This window comes from Phocoena sinus, chromosome 15, assembly GCF_008692025.1.
Source record: "Phocoena sinus isolate mPhoSin1 chromosome 15, mPhoSin1.pri, whole genome shotgun sequence".
NCBI lineage: Eukaryota > Metazoa > Chordata > Mammalia > Artiodactyla > Phocoenidae > Phocoena > Phocoena sinus.
Window position 1 is genome coordinate 26,999,024 of NC_045777.1, and position 23,617 is coordinate 27,022,640.

Sequence of the window (23,617 nt, forward strand, 5' to 3'; positions counted from 1 at the left end):
CCTGATCAGAGCAGGAGCTGGGTGGAGATTTCTGGATTCGTCACCTGCTGTGTACATGTACAGACACACAGTCACATACCAGACACAGAAATCACAGCTCTGGCTGCAGTTCCCAGATAGTGCGCCAGAGGCCGCCAAGGCACCAGCCTTCACAGCCCTCGGGAACCAGGCCTGGTTTCTCGCCGGCGCTGGCGCAGTTCCGGGTCTTCCCGGCAAGGGGGGCCAGTGGTCCGAGAAAGGGCGGAGCGGGCAGGGCGCCCAGGTATGCTGTGAGCTGAGTGAGTTCAGCTGTGCTGGAGCGCGCTGATCCACCCAGCTCTTCTCTGCCGCTCAAAGACCGGGGTCTCGAGCTGAAAACATGAACTACCGAGTAGACATGATTCTGCTCCGCCTCCAGCAGCCTTGTCTTCAAGCTTGGATCCTTTTGCATGCCCTCTGCATATACAGGAGAGAATCTAGGTTTTGTGGGCCTAGATTTTTGCATCTAGGCACAACATCTTGCAAATTTTACAAAAATACACCCACACAAACAAACAAACAAACCCCCACATAACTCATTGCTAGGACTCCTTCCAGATGTGAAGCCTTGAAATGTAAGCTTCAGTCATTTCAGGGTAAATCCACCTCTGATTATGCTTATGCATATTTATTTACTGTCTGTCTTCTTCCACTAGGAACGTAAATTCCAGTAGGGCAAGGATTTTTATCTAAATTCTTAGCTCCTGCAACCCACTCCTAGCACAGGTAGAAACTTTGTAACTACCGTTGACCCTTGAACAATGCGTGGGTTAGGGACACCGACCCAACACAGTGAAAATCCGCGTGTAGTTTATACTCAGCTCTCCTTATCGGGGATTCCGCATCCGTGGTTCTGCATCAGTGGTTTCAGCCACCCACCGATCTTGTAGTCCTGTAGTGCAGCGGTCCCCAACATTTTCGGCACCAGGGACCGGTTTCGTGGAAGGCAATTCTTCCACGGACCGGGGAGGGGCGGGGGGATGGTTCAGGCGGTAATGCGAGCGTGGGGAGCTGCGGACGAAGCTTCGCTGGCTCGCCCGCCACTCACCTCCTGCTGAGCGGCCCGGTTCCTAACAGGCCCAGGACAGGTACCGGTCTGCGGCCCGGGTGTTGGGGACCCCTGCTGTCGTGTTTACTATTGAAAAAAATCCGTTTATAAGTGGACTCCGTGCAGGTCAAAACCACATTGTTCAAGGGCCAACATGTTTGTTGAATGAACCAGTTGGGGCTGGTACAGTTTTCCAGGTAGAGATGACAATGGCCTGGCTTGGGTGAGGCTTGAGGAGTGGATGGGACGGGGATGATGTCACTGAAACCTCAGAACAGTGGCTGTAACACCCATTTTAAAGCTGAGGATGCTGAAGGCCAGGGAGGTGGCAAGTGCCAACCAGAAGTGGCACTGGACCTAGAAGCCAAGTCCCCCTTCCCTTGCCCCCTCTTGGCCTGCAGCATCGCCCTCCCCGCCAGCTATGCCTTGCACAAGGCCCTGATGCAACCCTGTACGGCCCGCCGGGCCCCTCTTGGGGGCAGCGCTGGGAAATCCATTTTGCAAGAGTTGGGGCAGGAAGCGCCAGCCAGGGCGGGTCCCGGGAAGATAAGAACGCCCTACCGCCTTGTGCGCCTCCAGGCCTTTTGATTTCCTCTCTTCCGTTCCCTTCCCTTTCCCGGAAAGCGGCGCCCGGGACCCTGGCTGGGCCATGACTCACCTTTCCCTCTGGTAGTCAGGCTGGACTCCCAGGCCCAACTGTCAATGGAAAGCCTTGCAGTGTGTGACCTGGACAGCCGGGAGCCCTCCCTGTGTGCAGTCCCTGGGACTCAATAAGAGTAGCTGGTGTGAGGAAAGGTTTTACCCCTGAGTCTTAGGCTCAGGAGGCAATGTTGGGGGGCGGGGAGGCAGCTCCAGGGGCACTTTGAGGTCTGGGTGACTCAAATTGGCAAGTGTAAGGTTGGTGTTTACGCATGAAACCCCCTTGACCTCTGTGGAGGGGGGCATGTGCATCCAGAGGTCAGGGCCTAGTGATCCCTAGCCACCAGGATCCAAGCAGACGTGTCCACAGTTTGGTTGGTCACTACCTGGTTCAAGACCTGTGCCCCACTGTGGGACCTGTCTTCTCAGAGCCAGGTCACATTGGACCTGGCCCACGACCTCTTAGAGGAAGAGAGAGCCTGGGCCATTTCCATCTTTCAAGGCTCTCATTAGATTTTTTAAAATTAAGAAATGCCAAAACATGAGTTGCAAAAATTGTGATATGCGTTATGTCTTGCGTTTTTCCAGTTTATGTGTTTAAAACAAAAATATATAATGACCCGGTGTGATTTCGATTGGAAATAAGATGAAAAAGCTAAATTGGGTGCCACGGAGCAACTAAGCTGGGCACCACAACTACTGAGCCTGTGTTCTAGAGCCCAAGAGCCACAACTACTGAGCCCATGTGCCACAACTACGGAAGCCCACACGCCTAGAGCCCATGCGCCGCAACAAAAGAAGCCACAGTAATGAGAAGCCCACGCACTGCAATGAAGAGTAGCCCCCCCCACCACAACTAGAGAAAGCCCACGTGCAGCAACGAAGACCCAACACAGTCAAAAATAAAAACATTAAAAAACAAAAACTGAAAAAAAAAAAAAAAAAAAAAAAAAAACTGGTTTAAAAAAAATTCATTCCTATTTTAAAAGGAAAAAAAAAGCTCAATTGGACGTCCTGTGGGAACGTAAAGCCCCTCAGAAGCCTAGTTTCCAGAAAGTTCTAAGTCAGTCCCTGTGTGGCCTTGGGTGGGTCACTTCTCTGATGTCTCCCTTTTATCATCTGAAAAGTAGGAATAGCGATGGGTTCACACATCTGATAGGGCTCATGAGACAATCCCCTTAGTGAGGGCACAAAACATTTTATACCAGCATATACCGAGCGTCTACACTGAGCCAGTCCTGGTGCCAAGCTTTCCATTCACAACCCTTCAATTGATCCTTGAGGCTGAGGTTCTGGAGCCCATTTCCCAGATGAGAAAATGGAGGCTCAGACAGGCGAAGTGAGGAGCATCAAGGCTGATTCAGAAGCTGTGTTCTACCAGCCTCCCTACTAAAATGTTATCTTACCTTTACTGTTGTGCTGCTGTTGTTGCTAGTATCAAAATGAGCATATGATAGCATTGCCCCCTTACAGCTGTGAGGAGAATTAACCAAATTAATTTTGAGTTTAATATAGTACCCGGCACAGAATAAGCGCTCTAGAAGTGTTTGTTAAAGAAAAGAAAAAAATCCTTCAACTCTTGGGCCCCAAAGCCCTGGAGAGGCAGGGTCCAATGCCCAAAGAACTTTGTCCTGGTTTTTCTCTGAGGTCTCCCCCACCCCCTCCCCGCGCCCAGCTCCTGCCCCCTGTCTGGCAGGGTTAAGGAGTTAATGATTTCCCCAGCGGCGGCCCAAAGGAGCAGGGTTTTGTGTGCTACACACACACACACACACACACACACACACACACACAAACACACGCAGAGAGCAGGGTTTTCAGTGCTGTACATACACTCGCAGCAGGGTTTTGCGCGCTGCGCACACGCACGCACACACGTGCACACACACACACTCTTGCTCTCACACCCCCCGGCGGCCCCCGTGCCCCGCTCGCCCCTCCCTCCGCGGAGCGCGAGTCTCTTATGCAAGCCGCCGGCGCCCGCCAGTTCCCAGGCCTGGCTGCAGCTGCGGGCGGAGGGGCAGGGCGGGGGCGGCGCGCTGTTTGTCTAGCGCGGCCGTGCCAAAGGCGGCGGGCCCCAGACAGCCAGGCGCCTCCGTACACCTGGGGATGCTCAGGTTAAATAGCTCCGCATTCCTCGGGCCCAGCTGATGGAAACGCTCCCAGGCCGCCGCCGAGCCGGCCTCCAGATGGGCTGGGCCCGGGCCAAAGGGGAAAAGAGGGAAACGTGGAAGCCAGAGTGTGCCTGCACTGCGGGGGAGGTGACCCGGGCCCCCACCCCTCCGGCACAGCCCCTTCCTCTCCTGGAAAAGGGTCGTGCCGTGGGGGAGTACTCGCGGGGACACGCCCACGGCCCGGTGGGTGGGCTGGTAGGCGGGTGGGGGGCACGCGGGAGGGAGTGGGGCACACGTGTGCCTCTGAGGACACTGCAAGGACGTTCAGGGGACAGTTAATAATAACTTATAGCTCGCAAACACTACGTGCTCAGTGCTCTATTTCATTTATTCTCTACAACAGTTCTGTGAAGTTAATGCTACAAAACAGTAGCCGGTGGGGAATTGAGTGGGCAGTAGTGAAGGACACGATTTACCTCCGAATACTGGGCTCTTTGATAAAGTCTGGAATGTGCTCGGAGAGGGGGTTGATATCTGGCTTATTGTTAGTGCTCATAGTCGATAGTCTTCATTATTATTATTATTCAGAATCCTGCCCTTAGCCCCACAGAGATCCGTGAAATCCTTTATGTAAAGGGTTTAGAGTACAGTGAGGCTCGTGGTGCTTGGTGCTATTTATTTGCAAGTTCTTTGCCTTTTCTGGGGCTCAGTTTCTACCTGTGCGATACCTGGCAACTGCCTGGTAGGGATACTTAAGGGTTGGTGTCCCCAAGGTCCTAACAACTGCCTGGAAAGGTGGTACTTGAACATTTTAGGAAGGGTTTCCCTGAATAAACCTACCACCCCACCCCCACTCCCAGACCAGGAGAGACCCAGGAATGCCAGCCAATCTACAGACATCTACTTAGAAACCCAGTGCAGTTCTGCAGCCCCCAGACACACAAACCCATCCATCAAGCCAGAGCCAGGCCAAGGGCCGCACAGTGCATTTCAGCAGAGCACACCAGCCCAGACAGCTGGAGTGTGCTCACTCATCCTGCAGAACACGTGTGCTCACGTTTGCCCTTCTGCACACATCCCCATGTGTATCCTCACCCACACCCCCAGGCCTGCACACCAACAGATGACCCAGCCCCACAGGGTAACTACCAGTCCACTCACGTCACACACACAGGTCCAGACACTCATATGCACTCCCCCATGAGTACAAACTTTCACACATGTCCAGGCAGATAGGTCCTTGTCAATGACACCTTTTTCCCCCGCTCAGGAGCTGCAGACTGACTCGCGCACTCCTCCTCAGAGCCCACACAGAAGCCCTGGAGGAGAGAGAAGTTCTGTGAGCTGCTGGCATAGCCAGGCCAGGGTGAGGGGGCCGAGTCCAGACCCAGAGCAGGTGGCCCAGCAGCTGTGCCCAGGCTGGCCCTGCCAACTTGCTCACCCACTTGGACAAGCCTGGAGCCCGTGGGGGAGGCACCTCTTACAGGGGAATGGGGCAAGATGGAAGTCCTGCCCCCGACAAGCTGAGGTTCTGGGAAAGTCCCTTTCCTGTGGGTCTCGCTTCACCCATTTCGGCCAAGATGCAGGTGGTCCGGTGACCTGGTTCTCCAATGTAACTGACTTGTTGAATACTCTTCAACCCAGAGGAGGCCTTGGCAGGTTGATCTGCATTTAACAACCTCCCCAGGTGATCCATATGACCCAATGACCACTTTAAGAAACCCTAAAAGTCTAAAGGATTTAATTTTATGACACTAGGGAGCGGGGAAATGGCCAGGGATGGGGGGAAAGAATAGACTTTAAAGGCACCGGAAACACTCATTTCAGGTCAGTAAAAGCGACAGTCCAGATGTGGCCTTCCAGTCCCCTCCCCCTAGCAGCAGCTGCGAAAAGGGTCAGGGGTCACCCCAGCCCAGACCCCTCCCCTCAATCCAAGAAGTCACTGCAACTTCACCATCGAAAGTATTTAATAACAACAACCAAAAACAAAAAAAACCAAAAAACCCCACAGAACTATTGTAAAACAATATTCTCAGTCGGTGATCATTGTAATATACAATACAAAGCAATTAATTTCCTCAGAAATCTGAGAAGCACCAAATGTGACCATTTTTTTAAAATGTCTGCTTTTCAAAAAATAGAAACACACGGGGGGACTCCCCCAAGTCTCTGGTGGCTGGTGGGCGAGGAGGGAGGGTCAGCCTGCCCTGTCAGTCCCCCAGCCCCGGGCTGGATCCAGCAAGCGCCCAATGGCCGCCGATCTGTCTTGTTCCTCCCCAGCTCCGGCGATGCGCTTGGAAGGACCAGAGAACAGTTATTCCTCTCGCCCCTTGAAGGGCTGGGGTCCGCCGGTCCCTGAGGGCGGCGCTTCAGCGACACAAGATGCGATCGTCCGCTGGAACGCACGCCGCCTGTGATGAAACGGAGAGAGAAGTGAGACGGGCAGGTTGGAGGGGACAGGGCTGCAAGCCCCTCTTCCCCAGGAAACACGAGGAGGCAGCACCTTTTCCAATCTCCTTGGGCATCCTTGAGCAGCTAGGTGCCCGAAAGGATGGGGCGGACATAGGGTCAAGTAACCCCTCCCTCTCTGGGCCTCAGTTTCCCCATCCGTAGAAGGAAAATGATCTCGTACTCCAACTCGGACCTCACCTCTGCCGCCAGGGCGCTGATTTCGTCGTTAAGGGTGCTGAGCGGAGCCCGGACGGGGAGTCCCCGGCCCCCGGGGGTCCCGACTTGGGATTCCGAGTTCAGCTCCAACTCCAGGTCCCAGATGTAGTCGATGACGTGCTGGAGGATCTCCACCCTGCTCACCTTGCGGTTCTGGGGCAGGGTGGGCACCAGCTCCTTGAGGCGCGAGTAGCAGCCGTTCATGTCGTAGAGTAGCACGTTCACCTGCTGCTCGTCTAGCAGGGCGGGCAGGCGCGCCCCGGGGCCGCCGGCGCAGCGCGAGATGGCCACGCTCTGCTCGGACAGGCAGCGCACTACCTCGCCCGCGCCGCCCGCAGACTTGCCCGCCTTCAGCGCGCAGCTGGGGCCCGCGGCGGCCGCGGCGCTGCCACTGGCGACCTTCATGATTCTGGCGTCTGGGTGAGAGAAGGTGAAGCGGACGGAGGAGGCGGACGACGGGAGTGCGGGATGAAGTTGAAACGGTAAAAAGACTGCTGTAGAAAGCTAGATGCGAGCCCCACCGCCCGACTTTTATAGAGACGCCGCGGCGCACCCACCCGCCCACCTTGGGGGCGGCCTCAGACGTTCAAAAACAGCCAATGGGAGGTCTGGAGGCGCGGCCTAGAGAGCTTCTGGGTCCCGCCTCCTGCTCTACTAGTGCACCTTCACCGGCGTGGAAAAGGACCCGAGACTCAAGAACAGAGAGAGTGGGAGGACACGGTGCAAGGTCGCTAGTGGAGGCAAGGGCTGCCTTGGGCTCCTCGGGAAGGAGGCTAAACCGGTATTACCAATAACGAAAAGATTCCAAGAATCAGTTTTCCCAGGTTCATTTTCTCACTTTTCCAGCCCCATTTTACAGATGAGGGAAACTGAGGTCCCGATGGAGAAGCAGCGGGATCTGGGTCGCCCAGTACTTGAGCCTGGGCTTCTGGACCCTATTGGAACCTATCTCTGGGACCCTGATCTCCCAAATATTTGAGCTGAAACTTAAAGCGGGCCCTCCTTTACACTCTGCCCACCGGGGCGGTGTCCTTTCCCAATTCCCAGAGAATGTTGCTGGTTAATGTTCCTGGGACCAAGCGGGCTAACCCAGGCCCCTTGGGATGGGAGCAATTAATTCTGGAAAGTCTTCCTCCAGGATTGGGGACTGGGTCTCTGGGACCTGAACAAGATAGAAGGCGCCCAGAGTGGACTGTCTTCCCTGATTCTCCCCTGGATTTACAGCCCCCTGCAAAAATTCCCCAAATCTGCATCATTAAGTAATTAAAATTTTTTTCTCCCTTTTTGCCTTCCCCCGCAAAGACCTCGGATCAGGGTCTCCCTCCCACGGCGCGGCAGCTGCGGAGCTCGAGTCTCCCCCCTCCCACCCACCCCACTCCCGGGGCTGCTCTGTGTCAGCGTCTGAACAAGCGGCTCAGACCGTTAGACGCCAGGCCAGTGACGTCACCCATTCATAAAACCCGGACGGGCTGTCAGGCTGGCGCCGCGCGGGCGGTCACCATGGAGACGGCAAACCCAGCCCCGGAGCTCCCCAGCTACCCCCAGCTCCGCCAGTCACCTGCAGGCCTCGGGTGGGAGGCCTGGGAATGCCCTCCTCGCGGGCGCGGTCGCTGGGCAAGGGTCACCTTACCTCCCCGCCCCACACCTCTCCACCAGGCCCACAGCTCCGGCCACTTGGGAGGTTTCTTCACTGCCTCCTCCCCACCTCAAGCTCCCAGCTCACGCCTGGGGAAAGAGTTCCGATTCCAACTCTGCTGCAGGATGAATTTAGTTGAGTCTCGGGCCCTGTCTGAGACCGAACTTCTGCCTGGTATCTCGATAATGACAAAGGCGACGATTTATTGCATTCTTACTTGGTGTTTGCTTTGTCAATCTTACGCGTTCCGCGCCACAACTCTAAGAGGGGAGTTGTTTGGTTTCTTTATACAAAGGAGGAAACCGAGGCTCAAAAAGCTTCCCAGGAGCCAGAGCTGTTGTAATGGCTGCATTATGATAACAAGGGCACTTTATTGTAATGCAGTTCCTTCCTGCCAGGGTAGGCAGTCTGCCCCCAGAGCTCTGGATAGGCTAGAGGCGGGGAAACTGAGGCTCAGAATAGCCATCCAAGGTCACACAGCTTTAGCGGGGCTAAAATTCTGTGCTCACATGGGAGAGGATGATATTATGGCCCCTTTTCCCCCTGCAATTAATTCACTGGGTATCAGCGAGTTTCCTTTTCCCACAGGTTGGGGGAGGGGCCGATAAACCGGCCCCCTGCCTCCACATCTGGAAACCAGGAAAGCTGATCAGCGAGACCAGCTTCAAAGGAGAGAGATCACTAATTAGCTGGACTCCTCATCCCCTTAGCACTCCCCTACCCCAAACTCTCCAAACGCCCTAGGCCTTGTTTAGCAATCCTCTAATGATTGGAGAGAACTTTTTGCTGTGCAAAGGAATTGGAAGGACAATGACCAACCAGAGGAAATCAGAATATTAATTCATTACCTAGTGTTTATTAATTGATCCAGCAATTCTACTTGCTGGAATCAATTCCAGAGAAACCTACACACAGGGGCACAAAGGATGTCTGTTCAGCATGTTTCACTGAGGTGCTACTTGCAAGAGAGGGGAAGTTGAAATAACCTAAACGTCCATCAACATGATATAAATTATTAATGGAAGTCAATGCAGTGGCCTGGCTATGCAGCAGGTGGTGAGCATGGCTCGGAGAGTTATCTAGATCCTACTGTTGATGGAGAAAGCAAGTTTTAGACTGGGGGTCAAGGTAGGACCTCTTATTGCTCCTGAGTACGTGTGTATCTGGAAATGAATTTAAAACAAGAGAGGAAATTATGCTACAGAAAAAAATTTCAAACACAGTACTGTGTGATTTCTCTTATTTGAAGTTCTAGAACAGGCACAGCTAATCTAGGGGAAAGAAATCAGAATGGTGGTTGCCTCTGGGAGTGGAGGGTGAGAATTGCCAGGGTAGGGTGTGGGGAACCTTTCTGGAGGGATAGAAATGGTCCATATCATGATGAGGTGTGGGTTACACAGTGTATGATTTAGTCAAAACACTTCGAATTATATGTTTTTGTGCATTTTGTTGTATTTAAATTCCACCTCAATAAAAAATATTAGAAAGAAAAAAAAAGTGGATAAACAACAAATTATTAACGTTACCTGAGAAGGGAAGGGGAGCAATATGAAATCAGAATTTCACTTTGATCTTCACAGGGGTGTTTAATTCTTCTGTTTTTTAAGAAACAGTGTTTTTGTTTTTTTCTGGCCATGCTGCTTGATTTGTGGGATCTTAGTTCCCCCACCAGGAATTGAACCCAGGCCCTCGGTAGTGACAGCACCAACTCCTAACCACTGGACTGCCAGGGAATTCCCTAAAAGAATGTTACTGAAGTATAATTGACATGCACAAAGTGCATATATTTAAAGTGTCCAACCTGATAAGTTCTGACATACATATCTACTCATGCACCATCACCACATTTAAGAAAACTGTATACTTCATCACCCCTAAAAGTTTTAATCTGTCCCTTGTAACCCCTCCCTCCCCTCTCTCTTACCCAGTGCTCAAGCACTCTATAGATCAGTTTGCATTTTCTAGAATTTTATATACTCGAGTACAGTATAGACAGTATATAATGTATAGAGTATATACTCTTTTTTGGTAGGTTTTTCAGCCTAGTTTCTTTAAATCAGCATAATTATTTTGAGAATGTTCCTTTTTATTGCTGAGTAGTAGGAGGATGTGGATATGCTTCAATTTGTTTATCACTCGTTGATGGGCATTTGGGTTGTTTACAATTTGGCGTTAGTACAAATAAAGCTGTTATGAACACTTGTATACAAGAATTTCTATGAATCTATGCTTTCATTTCTTTTAGACAGATACTTAGAAGTGAAATGACTGGGTCACATAGTAGATATTTATTTAACTTTATAAGAAACTGCTAAACTCTTTTCCACAGTGAGTGCACCATTTTACATTCCCATCAGGAGTGTTAAGACTCCAGTTCCAGGACTTCCCTGGTGGCACAGTGGTTAAGACTCCATGCTCCCAATGCAGGGGGCGCAGGTTCGATCCCTGGTCAGGGAACTAGATCCCATATGCTGCAACTAAGACCTGGTGCAACCCAATAAATAAATAAATATTCAAAAAAAAAAAAAAAAGACTCCAGTTCCTCCACATCTTCTCTAACAGTTGTATGCTCATTTATGAGAATGGATAATAAAAGCTAAAAGTCACTCTAACAGATGTGTTGTAGTGTCTCACTGTGGTATTAATTTGTATTTTCCTAATGACTAGAGATGTCGAGCATCTTTTCATGTGCCTATATATCTCCTTTGGTGAAGATATTCATTTCTTTTGCTCATAAAAAAATTATTTTTAGATAATTGTAGATTCACATGCAGTCGTAAGAAATAATAGAGACCCCTTGTATTATTCACCCAGTTTTCCTAATGGTAGCAGCTTGCATGACTACAGTACAATATCACAGTAAGGTTCCTCCGATTTCTGCTGAAATTCAGATTTCACCTGATTACATGCACTTGTGAGTGTGTATTTAGTTCTGTGCAATTTTATTGCATGTGTAGATTTGTGTGATCACCAGAGTGAACACACAGAGCAGTTCCATTACAAGGATCCCTCGTGCACCCTTTAATCTTTTGTCCATTTCTTTTAATTTGGTTGTTTGTTTTATTATTGAGTTTTGAGAGTTCTTTATATATTTTGAACAAATATCACTTGTGAGATATATGATTTATGAATGTTTCTCTAGTGTGTGTCTATGCTTTTTATCCTCTTAATAATGTCTTTTGAAGAACAGAAGTTTTGGGGCTTCCCTGGCGGCACAGTGGTTAAGAATCCGCCTGCCAGTGCAGGGGACATGGGTTCGATCCCTGGTCCAGGAACAACCCACAGGCCATGGAGCAGCTAAGCCCTTGCGCCACAACTATTGAGCCTGCACTCTAGGGCCTGCCTGCTGCAACAACTGAAGCCCGCGTGCCTAGAGCCCATGCTCCGCAGCAAGAGAAGCCACTGCGTTGAGAAGCCTGTGCACCGCAATGAAGAGTAGCCCCCGCTTGCCCCACAACTAGAGAAAGCCGTGCACAGCAACGAAGGTGCAATACAGCCAAAAAAAAAAAGTTTTAAATTTGATGAAGTCCAATTTATCAATTTTTTATTTTATGGGCTTCCCTGGTGGCGCAGTGGTTGAGAATCTGCCTGCCAATTCAGGGGACACGGGTTCGAGCCCTGGTCTGGGAAGATCCCACATGCCGCGGAGCAACTAGGCCCGTGAGCCACAACTACTGAGCCTGCGCGTCTGGAGCCTGTGCTCCGCAACAGGAGAGGCCGCGACAGTGAGAAGTCCGCGCACCGCGATGAAGAGTGGCCCCCACTCCCCGCAACTAGAGAAAGCCCTCTCACAGAAACGAAGACCCAACACAGCCAAAAATAATAAGTAAATAAATAAAAATTAAAAAAAAATTTAATTTTATGAATCATGCTTTTCTTGTCGTATGTAAAAAATCTCTGCTTAACCCAAGATCACAAAGCTTTTCTCTTATATTTTCCAGAAGTTTTAGGTTTTAGGTCTATGATCCATTACACATAGGTATTTCTTGAATATATTTTTAAACAGAAGTGTTTTTCATGTACTACTTTGTGTAATAAAAAGCAACCTCCAAATGTTTAATATACCTCCCTCTGGCCTGACTGCTGACTAGGATGAGGTGGAATGTCAAAGACACTTTGCAGACAAATAGGGAGAGAAATAAAGTCAAGGGACAATTAGGACCCCCAATAGCTAAGTGCACTTCACATTCATGAGCGTCCACCTCCTGTGCTAGCCATATCAAGACTGTATTATGAAAATTGCCTGCTAGATGCCTTAGCCACACAAAGAAAAGATGAGTTCTACTTTGGAGGAGATCAGGGAGGCTTCCTAGAGGAGGTGACTTATCCTCTGGGCACTTTATGTGGGAAAAGCACAAGGACAAAAGGCCTGAATGAAGACATGTGAATGGCACATAAAGCTTTGACGGTTTGAGGAGAGACAGTTGGCTGTGGAATAGTGTAAAGGGCTGGGGCTTGGGGTCCAAAAGCTTGGGATTTAAATCCTTGTTATACTATGTGATCTGGAGCAAGACCATTCACCTCTCTGAGCCTCTGCTTCCTCACTGGCAAAACGATAGAAGTTCCTGCCTCCTTAGGCTACTTCGAGGAGTCATTGAGATTAGGCTTGCAAAACTCCTACTGTGGTCTTAGCACAGAGTAGATGCTCACTAAACAGTAAAAACATCTGTTCAAGTCTAGGCCCGTCCCTCCAGGACCCATTTGGTTGTAATTTTGCTCCCAGGAGTTTTTAGTGAGCCCTGGAAGGTGGGCTTTCAGACCCCCCGAAACGTTCCCTTCACTCTGCTCCCCTCAAACTTCCCAACTGAAATAATGACACCCCCCTATACACACACCCATCCTAAGCCTCTGGGGAAAAGCTGGCTTCATTTCACTCCAGAAAATTTTCAGTACTTCCAGACATTGGTTTTTATCTCTAGCATTTTTAAGGCCTGACAAGGAATTTAAATAAAGACTGCCTGTTTATAGTTTTGCCAAATGGCCATTTTTTCTGGCCCTCTCCTTGGTAGTGGGAATTGAGAGAGTGTTTGCCTCTGAACCCTACTACCAGGTCAGCTCAGGAAAACAGACCCTTCTTTTGGTGGCCAGGAAGTTTGGAGGACTCATTAAATGAACCCTCATGGTCCCACCCCAGGGTTCCGCTGTCTCTCAGAAAGCCCTTCACGCACACCTGGCACCATCTGAGTTTCACAGCTGCTCCCTGGGGCTGGCAGCAGCTGTGTGATTATAACGCACCATTTCACAGATGGGAATACTGGGGGCCAGAGAGGAGAAGGGACCAGCCCTTCACACCTTCAAATCCTGGCTCTGCCACTGACAAGTTGTGCCTCTCTTTCCCCATGTGTAAACTGGACCGAACCCTTATTCGTCTCTGTGGAGCGGTTGTGAGAATGAAATAAGCTACGCCAGGAGGTGATGGATGGGAAGGCCTTTCGTTATTATGTCTCTGTCACCACAGCTCCCTTTCTGCCTTTACAATCCTTCCTCTGGCTCCCAGGACTCAAGGCAAATGGCTCCCATTTTCTAAGTGCTCAGTGTGGGTCAGGCCTGGTTCCAAGTTTAACCTAAGACAGTGAGCTCAGGAGGGCAGGGACCACTGCTGTTCTCGTCATTGCTATAACCCAGGGCCAAGTACAGTGCCTGGCACACAGGAGGCACTCAATGAGCATTTGCTGTTGAGAGAAAAACCACCCATGACGGAGGTGGTAGTATTATGTCTCCCTTACAGCTGAGGTCACCGAGGCCCAGAGAAGTTGAGTGACTTGTTTCAGATAGATCACACAGCTAGGATGTGGTGTCGAACCTAGGTGGTCTGGCTCCTGAGGCAGTGGCTGTGAGGGGCTGTGGGGCTCGTGTGCACGTGTGTCTACACTGCGGGGATTCGGGTACATGTCCGGCACTTTCCCCACTGCCTCTCCAGGGAGTCTTGGCCTTGTAGGCTCCAGGGCGGTCCTGCCTGTGCCACGTGACCCGCTCTGGCCCTGGCCAAGCAGCTGTTCCCCAGATGTGCCCACAGCGTAGTCTTCCAGCCGCCAGGCCGGCGCCTCTGGGCTGGGGCTGCTGGAGCTGCAGGGGAGAGACCTTTGGCTCTGGCTGTCCCCGCCCCCCATAATGGGAGACTAGAAGCGCCCCCTCCACACTCTTCCCCCAGAACTGTGTGCTCAGCCAACACTCCTCTCTGCCCATCATGCTGAGAAGAAAATCCAAACTCCTCCCGGGCCTGCAGCCCCTGCAGGCACCACCAACCACACCAACCACATCTCCTGCCCCTCCCTTTCTCTCACCAGCCACACAGCCTCCTTTACTAAACTAGTGCAGTCCCACCTCAGGGCCTTTGCCCTTGCTGTTCCCTCTGCCTTGAAGGCTCTTCCAGATCTTTATAAGACTCTTCAGTCTTCAAGTCTCAGGTCAAGTGTCACCTCCTCAGAGGCCTTCTTAGAATCTCCCTTGGCTATTCACTTTCTTTCACATTCTCCTAGTCTTCATTATTCATAGAATCTATTACCATCTGAAATGATCTTTGTTTTCTTGGGAATTGTCTGTCTTCTCCGCACCATCCCCAGGCTGTGAGTTCTAGTGGGGCAGGAACCACAGCTCCTTCGGTCACTGCTATGTCCCTAGAGCTGAGCACAGGGCCTGACCCAGAGAGGGTAAGTGACTTGCTCAAGGTCACACAGCATAGTACTTAAAATAGAGTAATATTTAGAGTAATAACTGTTGAATTAATGAATTGTTAACTTATGGTCCTCGGTTACCTCATGTGCAAAATAGAGCCAAAATTTGAACTTAATCCACAAGGTTATGACACTTCAGTACTCAGCACATGGAAAGCATTCAGAAATGGGAGCCAGAACACAGTTTTGTGTCCTTCCAGGGCTCATTTTTTCATCCCCCCAAACCAGCAGGAGTCTACGGAGGAGTGCATGAGCGTGTGGGGACTTCAAGCTATCTGTCCTTAGCAACTGTAAAACCTCTGCCAAGTCCCTCTCCCATTCTGGACCTCAGTTTCCCCATCTGTAAAATGAGGCCTGTCACCACCCCTCCATCCTAGGGGTTCTGTGCTGGACTCCTGGGTCATGTCAGGGAATACAGGGGTTCAGCCTTGGGTGCACCTTTAGCTTCCCATCCCGTTTTCCAAAGAGACCCCAGAGCAATGAACAGGGAAGTTGGAGCCTGCCAGTCTGGGCCGCTCCCTGGGTCCCCTGCAGATGCGGGGAGGGCTCTCTTGTGGCCTGACAAAGGACCACTGCTGCCCTGGGGTCTCAGGGCCAAAGGGAGGCACAGAGTCGGGGCCCAGGGACGTCCCATTTTAGGTCACTCAGCCAAACCTGCAGGGCTGCACAAACACACTGCTATACACACACACTGAGTGACACACCTATACGACCAACACAGCACATATGTGCAAACTGACATGACTGACACATCAACTGACAGCAACACCTCAATACACACAACCAACAAGGCAGCCTGCCAAAGCCACAACACAGCACTCCATGATAGGGACAACCAACACACAACCAAAACCCAAATCTGCACAACCAACACATCAACAAACATACAGAGACCAAGGAGGCAACACATCAAAATACCCAACTGTCACACCTAACAGAACACTAAAGCAACACACCACAGCAACACCCTCAAGAAACACAACCCAGACGCACACCTTACACTGCAACACACATTCACCAAACACAACAAATACTTACACCCAGATCAGTATTGTTCACACCAAGATGCTGACACACAGTGCCCGCATCTTAGAGAAAACAACCGAACACAAATCAAGAAGCCAGCTTCCCCTGTGCACCAGCTCCCTGTAAGGAACATACCCAGCCAACACCACCTTCACCGGTTCAAAGACCCCGTATTGCCTCCCACCACCCCCAAAGTCTTTTTATTTATTTATTTACCGGCCACGCTGTGTGGCTTGAGGGATCTTAGTTTCCCGACCAGGGATTGAACCTGTACCCTCCTCAGCGAAAGCACGGAGTCCTAACCACTGGACCGCCAAGGAAGTCTCCCAAAGTCTTTTTAGATGTAGACACCTCCCCCAACACACACACACACACACACACACACTTACTTCAGAATCCTGTATAAGCCCTAAGGACACACAACCACTCAACCACACCCACACAGACCCCAGGAACTCATGCTCAGGAATGTGGACCTGGGCCCTGCCCAGGGCAGAGGCATGGGAGCCGGTCTGACCCTGGCAGCCACAGAAGCTGATGCCACCAGCCAGGCATGCCTCAAGCCAGGGTGCCCTCTGCAGAGACCACCACCCCTGCTGCAAGGCCCATGAAGGCCCACGGAGGTGGAAGGAGGGAGACTGGGCAAGAGGCCTCTGGTGTGGGGCTTCGGTGGGCTCCCCATATGTCCATAAGGGGTGCACAGGAGGCCCCACAGCTCCCCTTTCCAGAAGCAGAAATCTCCACCCCTGCCAGGTGCCCAGCCCAGCCCTCCCTTGACTCACTTGCCCCAGTACACCTGGGGCCCCCTCCTGCCCTGGGGCCTGGAACCCGAACCGGCTGAGGGTGTGTCTCTCAGGGCCTGCCCAGGTCCCTATCCACCCAAAAAAGCCTGAAGCAGTCCCACCCTCTCCGGTCTCCCAACTCTAAGTGCCGTTCAAATGCACCCTTGCCTCAGGTCATGGGTGAGGCTATACTCCTCAGATACTGTGACTCAGGTCGACCTCTCAGGTCTTTTGAAAAGTCTTATTATTCTTTGCTGATGCGAAAGCAGAACTGCTCTGGTTAAAAAGGAAGTCGACACCTCAGAGACACTTAAGGAAGAAAGGGGCCCTTTTCCTAGAAGACTGCAGAGTGAGGTCTCTCAGGAAAAGAGCTCTGGGTTCACATCCCAGTCCACTGCTTATAAACTGTGGGTCTGTAATTCACTTCATTTCCTTGTGTCTCAGTTTCCCCATCTATGAAACTGGGGTCCGTAAGAGTTCCCATCTCCATGAGGATTAAATGAGTTAAGTCACATAAAGAGCTTAGAACAGCGCCTAGCAAAGTCGGCATTCAATACACACTAGTTATTATCATTACTGTGACTCCTCCACCTCTCCCAGAGGTGACCCCAATTGAAATAGTCCGGTACGTGCTTCACCACTGAATTATGGAACTTTAGAATCATAAAGTGTCAGCCATTCATTCTGTAAACAATTTTTTCACACCAACTCTGTGCTAGACACAGCATTGAAAGAACAAGGTGCTAGCTGGTGCCTTCAGGGAACCAGGTGGTTGGTTCCTGGCTGCTGAGTTCACGTGCTGGGGACCCAGATGCCATCGATATGTGAGCTGCTGCCCTCCCAAGGGGCACTTTGCAGGAGCTAGAAAGAGAAGGCCCTTATTTTGAGGGGATGAAGCCTTCCAGGAGCACTCTCTGTACCACTTTCAGGCTCCTCACGGCCTGCAAACCTGGTCCCTGCCTGGGGAGCTCATGGTCTGGTGGGGCAGGCAGTCAACCTCCAGTTGCCAGAGCTGAGATGGGGAAGCACAAGGGGCTGTGGGAGGCATGGCCTGGGAGACATCCCAGTCAACTGAGGGAGATCAGGGAGGCCTTCTTGTAAGAAGAGGCGATTTGCCAACTGAGATGAAACAAAGTGAGGAAGGACAAGGCAGAGGCTCCTGATCCTGAACATTTGCACATCTGGGAGGTACAAAGGAGGCAACTGCCAACATCAAACTGCAAAATCTTCAAAATCCGATAATGTAAATTGATGAGGATGTTGGTGACAAATTGGTGACAAAAATTCTCATCCACCGTTGGTGAGTATGTAAACTGGTGTGATCACTTGAGAGCTCAGTTCGGCGATATTGAGTAAAAGTGATCATGGGAATGCCCTATGACCCAGCAGTTCACTCCCACGGACATATCCTGACAGTCCTGCCCTCAAGATGCCGAAGACACGGGCAGCAACACCGCGGCTATGCCGATAGCAGAGCAGATTGAAAAGTACCGACCCGTCCAACAACAGGAGGACAGGGAAATGAAGTGACGGTGGAGTGGTAGACAGCGGTTAGCAGGAATGAACTAGACGTGTATGTATTCTGCTGGATACATGCAAAAATATGGTGCTGCTTAGGGAGAAACGCAAAATGATTTTTTTAAAAGGGTAAGTCTAAAAAAAACACAAACAATGTTAATAAATTTCTGTGTAGTAAAAGTATAAGAAAACATGGCCTGGAAGAAACATGCTCACGTCGTGTCGTTAACTGGGAGGTGGAGGGGTGGCAAGTAGTCTTGGAGAAAAGGGCAGGGACACTGGTTACCAGAAAGCTAGCACTACCTGTAAAGTTTTATTCTTTATAGAAGATGGGAGGGGGGAATTCCCTAGCGGTCCAGTGCTTAGGACTCCATGCATCCACTGCAGGGCACTTGGGATCGATCCCCGGTCGGGGAAGTAAGATGGTGGTGGGGGCTGCTTTTTTCTTTTAAAGAAGACGGGAGGGGAGCAAACACATCAAACTGCCGGGTTGTTAGCTCTGGGCGGTGGGAATAGGGTACTGGAAACAGAAGTCGCAATATTTGTGCGTCATTTTTACACCTCACGAAATGAAACGTTAGGCAAGCAAGGAGGGAAAGGGGCGTTTCCAGGCAGAAGGGCCAGCGCAGTTAAAGGTTGGGGGCTAGAGGTGCAGGGGTGCGCGGTGAACCCGGGGCGTCCAGGGTTGGCGGGAGAGGTGGGAGCGGGGCGGCGGGCAGGTCATCAGGGAGGCGCTTCGCGAAGAGGCTGGGAGCCCAGGTGCCCCCGGCAGCCCCGGCAGTGACTTTGGGCCGAGCGCGCAGGGAGCGGCCCCGCACCCCGGGCTTTGCTGGGGCGCGCATCCGCCTGAAAGGGGACGTTCCGCCCCTTGCGGCCGCCCGGCGGCCGGACCCGCCGCGCCAGGCAGATGGGCCGCCCCGCTTCCCGCGCTCACCCCGTGGGAACCGACCGGGCGGGCGCGGGTATCGGGAGCCGCCCTGCGGGAGCGGCCCACAGGTGGGCGGGGGCCGCGGGCGGCGGCAGGCGGGTGCGAGGCCGGCCTGGGGCCCGGAGACAAAGGCTAAAGGCAGATGTTCGCAGCCAGATGTTCAGGGGATGGGGGAGCGTGGGAAAAACCGGCTTGCCTTCCCGCCGCCCTCCCACCAAAGCTTCTCCGGGCGGTCGGCGAGCGAGGTGCGGCTGGTGTGGCCACCGGCAGGGGCAACTGGGAAGCGGGGAGCCGAAGTCAGGGTCTAAGGGCTTCTCTGGTGGAAGCATTTTACCTCTAGCTGCCCCCCACCCCAACAGTCCCATCCTCTTGCTGTAAAGTACCAGTGAGACATCTCAGGACCCTGGTCTGAATGTCCCTCCCCCACGTGACCTCCTTCCCCAGGAGGAGAAGGGGCATCTGCGTGTGGAGGTCGCAGCACACACCCCTGTCTGTCGGCATCACCACCACCACCACCACCACCACCACCACCATCATCATCATAGCAGCAGCAATGCTGGCTGACTTTTATTAAGCACTTATCAGGGCTTTAAATCATTATCTTGTTTCATTCTCACAGCCACCCTGAATAGAGATGCTCTAAGCATCACCTCCAATTAAGGGATGATGAACACGGAGGTCCTGAATGACAAGTGACTTGGTGAAGGAGAGAGTGGCATGGACATATATACACTACGAAACATAAAATAGATAGCTAGTGAGAGGCAGCCACATAGCACAGGGAGATCAGCTCGGTGCTTTGTGACCACCTAGAGGGGTGGGATAGGGAGGGTGGGAGGGAGACGCAAGAGGGAGGGGATATGGGGATATCTGTATATGTATAACTGATTCACTTTGTTATAAAGAAGAAGCTAACACACCATTGTAGAGCAATTATACTCCAATAAAGATGTTAAGAAAAAGAGAACAACAGTTAAAATTCAAAGCCGAATCTCCAGACTCCAAATAGAATGTTCACTTATCACACCATTTTGCTTCTCTGCCCCACTCACCAAAAAATCAAGGCAACTGATTTGTAATAAAGCTCTATATAAATCCTGGGGAAAAAAAAAGAAGGATTGGGTGTAGGGCTAGGGTTGAAGTCTGGGGTTCTCAAAGCCTGTGGGTTCCCGTATATCACGCCTCCTTTGGCTTCCTGTGTGCTAAGTGCTTTGCAAACCTCATTGCTTCGTTCAATCAACAAATATTTGTGGAGCACCCACTGTGCCCCTGGCTCTGGGCCCGCGCTGGGATATTATGGTGAACAGAACAGACAGAACTCACTACCCTGTGGATTTTATATTTAGGGGAGGAGGGCACACAATGAGCAGGGGAAGTGCAATGTTATCTTCTCTGGTGATAAATATTATGGAGGAAAATAAGTCAGGAAACGGGGAGATAGGGAGGACTGGGATTGGGGTGGGTTGCAATCTTGGGTGGGGGTGATCAGTAAAGGCTTCTCTGAGAAGGTGATATCTCAGTAAAGAACTTCTTCTCTCACTTCCTTCAGCTACTGGGGGCAAAACATTTCAGGCAGAAGTCACAATCAGTGTAAAGGTCCTGAGGCAGAAAGGTGCCTGGTATGTTCAAGAGGCTAATGTGACTTTAGCTGAGTGAGCAAGGAGAAGGCTGCTAGGAAGTGAAGGTCAGGGAGATGTGGGGGAAGGGGCATAGCTGGATCTCAGAGGCCACAGTGAGGACTTTGGTGAGGTAGGAGCCCTGGGATGGCTTTGAGCAGAGGAGGATGGTGGCCCGACTCACTGAGCGGAATCTCGACAACTCTGAGCCCACTGCTGCAGGGTTGCTATCCCCGCTGTACTGGAGGGTTGTCCCTGCTCATCTCCGGCCTTGCGTTTCTCTGTTTGTGTGACAGCAGTCGGTTTAGAACAGAGTTTCTTAACTTTGAGGCTCCTGGATGGGTTTTGATGTTGGGTGAATTTGATGCATTTTTTTGGGGGGGAAAAGCTCCACAGCTTCTAACACATTGCGAGGAATCTAAAAAGTGTTCATAGCAGTCTTGTTCATAAGAGCAACCAATTGGAAACGATCTAAATATCCATCAAAAGGAGAATAGCTAAATACACTATGAAATACCATGTGGCTCTGGGAAATCAGGAGACAGCACTTTCCCTTTCAGGAATTTATACTAAGGATATACTCAAATGTGTGAAATGATGTATGTCCAGGAAGAGCAGCCAACTGGAAAAAACCCATATGTCCATCACTAGGGGACTGGTTGAATAAAGGCTGTTCTCTCCATGTAGCGGAATATATACATGCAGCTGTGAAAAATGAGGAAGCTGCCTTTATCCTGAAATACTAAGGTCTCCAAGTACTTTGTTAAGTAGAAAAACAAAACAAAACCATTTGCAGAGTTGCAGGGTAATATGCATAGACTGCCGCCCCTTGTGTTTAAAAAGAATAAAAAAGAAAATATATGCATTTACTTGTAACTCACTGGGAAACTGATCACCGTGTAGCTGCCTCTGGGGGTGAAAAGGGAGATGTCTGTACTTTTAAAATGATATACCATGACAGTGTATTACTGATTCAAAAATGAAATAAAATTACAATGTAAAAGGGAGAGGTTTGGACCCAGAAAAGATTAAGGGAGAATGCTTTGTTTCTGGGGTTTCCCCCAGTCTGAGATTGTGTGGTAAGGAGACATCTGTGAACCAGTCTGAGGAACTCACCTGGACCCTTGACTGGACCTGAGAATCACTCAGTCACAGCCACCTGGAGGTGGGACCCGGGGCTTGGAGGTGGGAAACACCCTGTCAGTGGGCTGAGGGCTCTGAGGTAGGAGCATTTCTAGAATTTACTTTTTTCCCTTGAACATCTTTATTGAGATATAATTCACATATCATGTTATACAATTCATCCATTTAAAGTGTACAACTCAATGGTTTTTAGTATACCATACCATCACCACAATGAATTTTATAACATCTTCATTAACCCCAAAAGAAGTCTATTCTCAATCACTTTCCATTTACCCCTACCTCTCAGACCCTGGTAGCCACTAATCCACTTTCCGTCTCTATAGGTTTGCCTATCCTGACTCTTTCCTATAAATGGAACCATACAATATTTGGTCTTTTGGGACTGGTCTCCTTCATGTAGCATAATGTCTTCAGGGTTTCTCTAGAATGTACTTAAAAAAGTTTTTTTTTTTAAATTGTTTTACTTTTTATTATTATTATTTTTTTAAAGATTTGTTTTATTTATTTATTTTTGGCTGCGCTGGGTCTTTGTTGCCATGCGCAGGCTTTCTCTAGTTGCGGCAAGTGGGGTCTGCTCCTCGTTGCGGTGCATGGGCTTCTCATTGCCGTGGCTTCTCTTGTTGTGGAGCACAGGCTCTAGGCATGCAGGCTTCAGTAGTTATAGCACACGGGCTCAGTAGTTGTTGCACACGGGCTTAGTTGCTCCGCGGCATGTGGGATCTTCCGGGACCAGGGCTTGAACCCGTGTCCCCTGCCTCGGCAGGCAGATTCTTAACCATTACGCCACCAGGGAAGCCCTAGAATACACTTTTAAAATGCCCAGAGAGGGACTTCCCTGGCAGTCCAATGGTTAAGACTCCGCACTTCCACTGCAGAGGGCACAGGCTTGATCCCTGGTCAGGGTCCCGCATGCCATACGATGTGGCCAAAAAATAAAATAAAATGCCCAGTTACTCCAGCAGGTTGCATAGGGGTTGTCTCTGGGGTTGGGATGTGGGATCAGGTCGAGGACTCAGATTGAAGGTGGACCTTCCCCTTTCTGTGGCATGTACTTCTACATGACTTGTTGTTTCATAATAATGTATTCCTTATATTAAGGCTGATTAAAATGATAACACATATTCATTATAGAGAGTTTGGACATATAGATCAGCTCTAAACAAGATAAAAATCATCCTGACCCACACCTATAAATGCATAGAGATAACTTCTGAATATTTAAGGATTTGGGTTAGGGCGCAGGAGAGGCAATTTCTGCACTGGGGAGCAGCAGTGTGTGTGTGTGTGGAGATGTTGTGGTCCAGGGATTTCCAAGATTCCACTTAAAGAGGCCTCGACTTTGATTTTCGGTTACTTGCTGTGAATGCCCTCCCCACCCCCACCTTCGTCTCTGTTTACTTATCGCAAGTTGGAACTATGCATTTATTTGGGGAATCATTTATTCATAAGCATTTTGCAGTAGATGCTCAATAGAAGGTAAGAGATAATGAAACAGACTCTATGACCCAGAAATAAATGTGTGTTTCATTTTTCAGTTATGTCACTCATGCAATCCTCAGTTATTAATCACCTACTGTGTGCCAGGCTCTGGCTAAGTCCTGGGGAGACAGAGATGAGTAAAGCCACCCTTCTTGGCTTCCCTAGGGACTTTCATGTGGACTTTTCCAGGATCACTATCTAATTCAATAATTGTGATGATGGTAATGATCTAAAGCAGTGGTTAGGATTTCAGGCTGTGGAGTGAGGCAAACTGGATTCATGGCTCTGTGGCTTTGAGAACTGTGGTGCTCCGGGCACGAAGTCCATCT

General features: G+C 50.5%; 1 protein-coding gene across 1 annotated transcript; it reads right to left on the reverse strand.

Moving 5' to 3' along the window:
* Window positions 1–5,765: 5,765 nt before the first annotated feature.
* Window positions 5,766–6,992, reverse strand: ID1 (inhibitor of DNA binding 1, HLH protein). The gene is made up of 2 exons (XM_032603784.1): window positions 6,466–6,992; window positions 5,766–6,227 (listed from the first exon to the last, which is right to left on the reverse strand). The coding sequence occupies exons 1-2, from the start codon at window positions 6,886–6,888 to the stop codon at window positions 6,186–6,188; spliced, it is 465 nt and encodes a 154-aa protein (XP_032459675.1). The 5' UTR covers window positions 6,889–6,992; the 3' UTR covers window positions 5,766–6,185.
* Window positions 6,993–23,617: the final 16,625 nt, after the last annotated feature.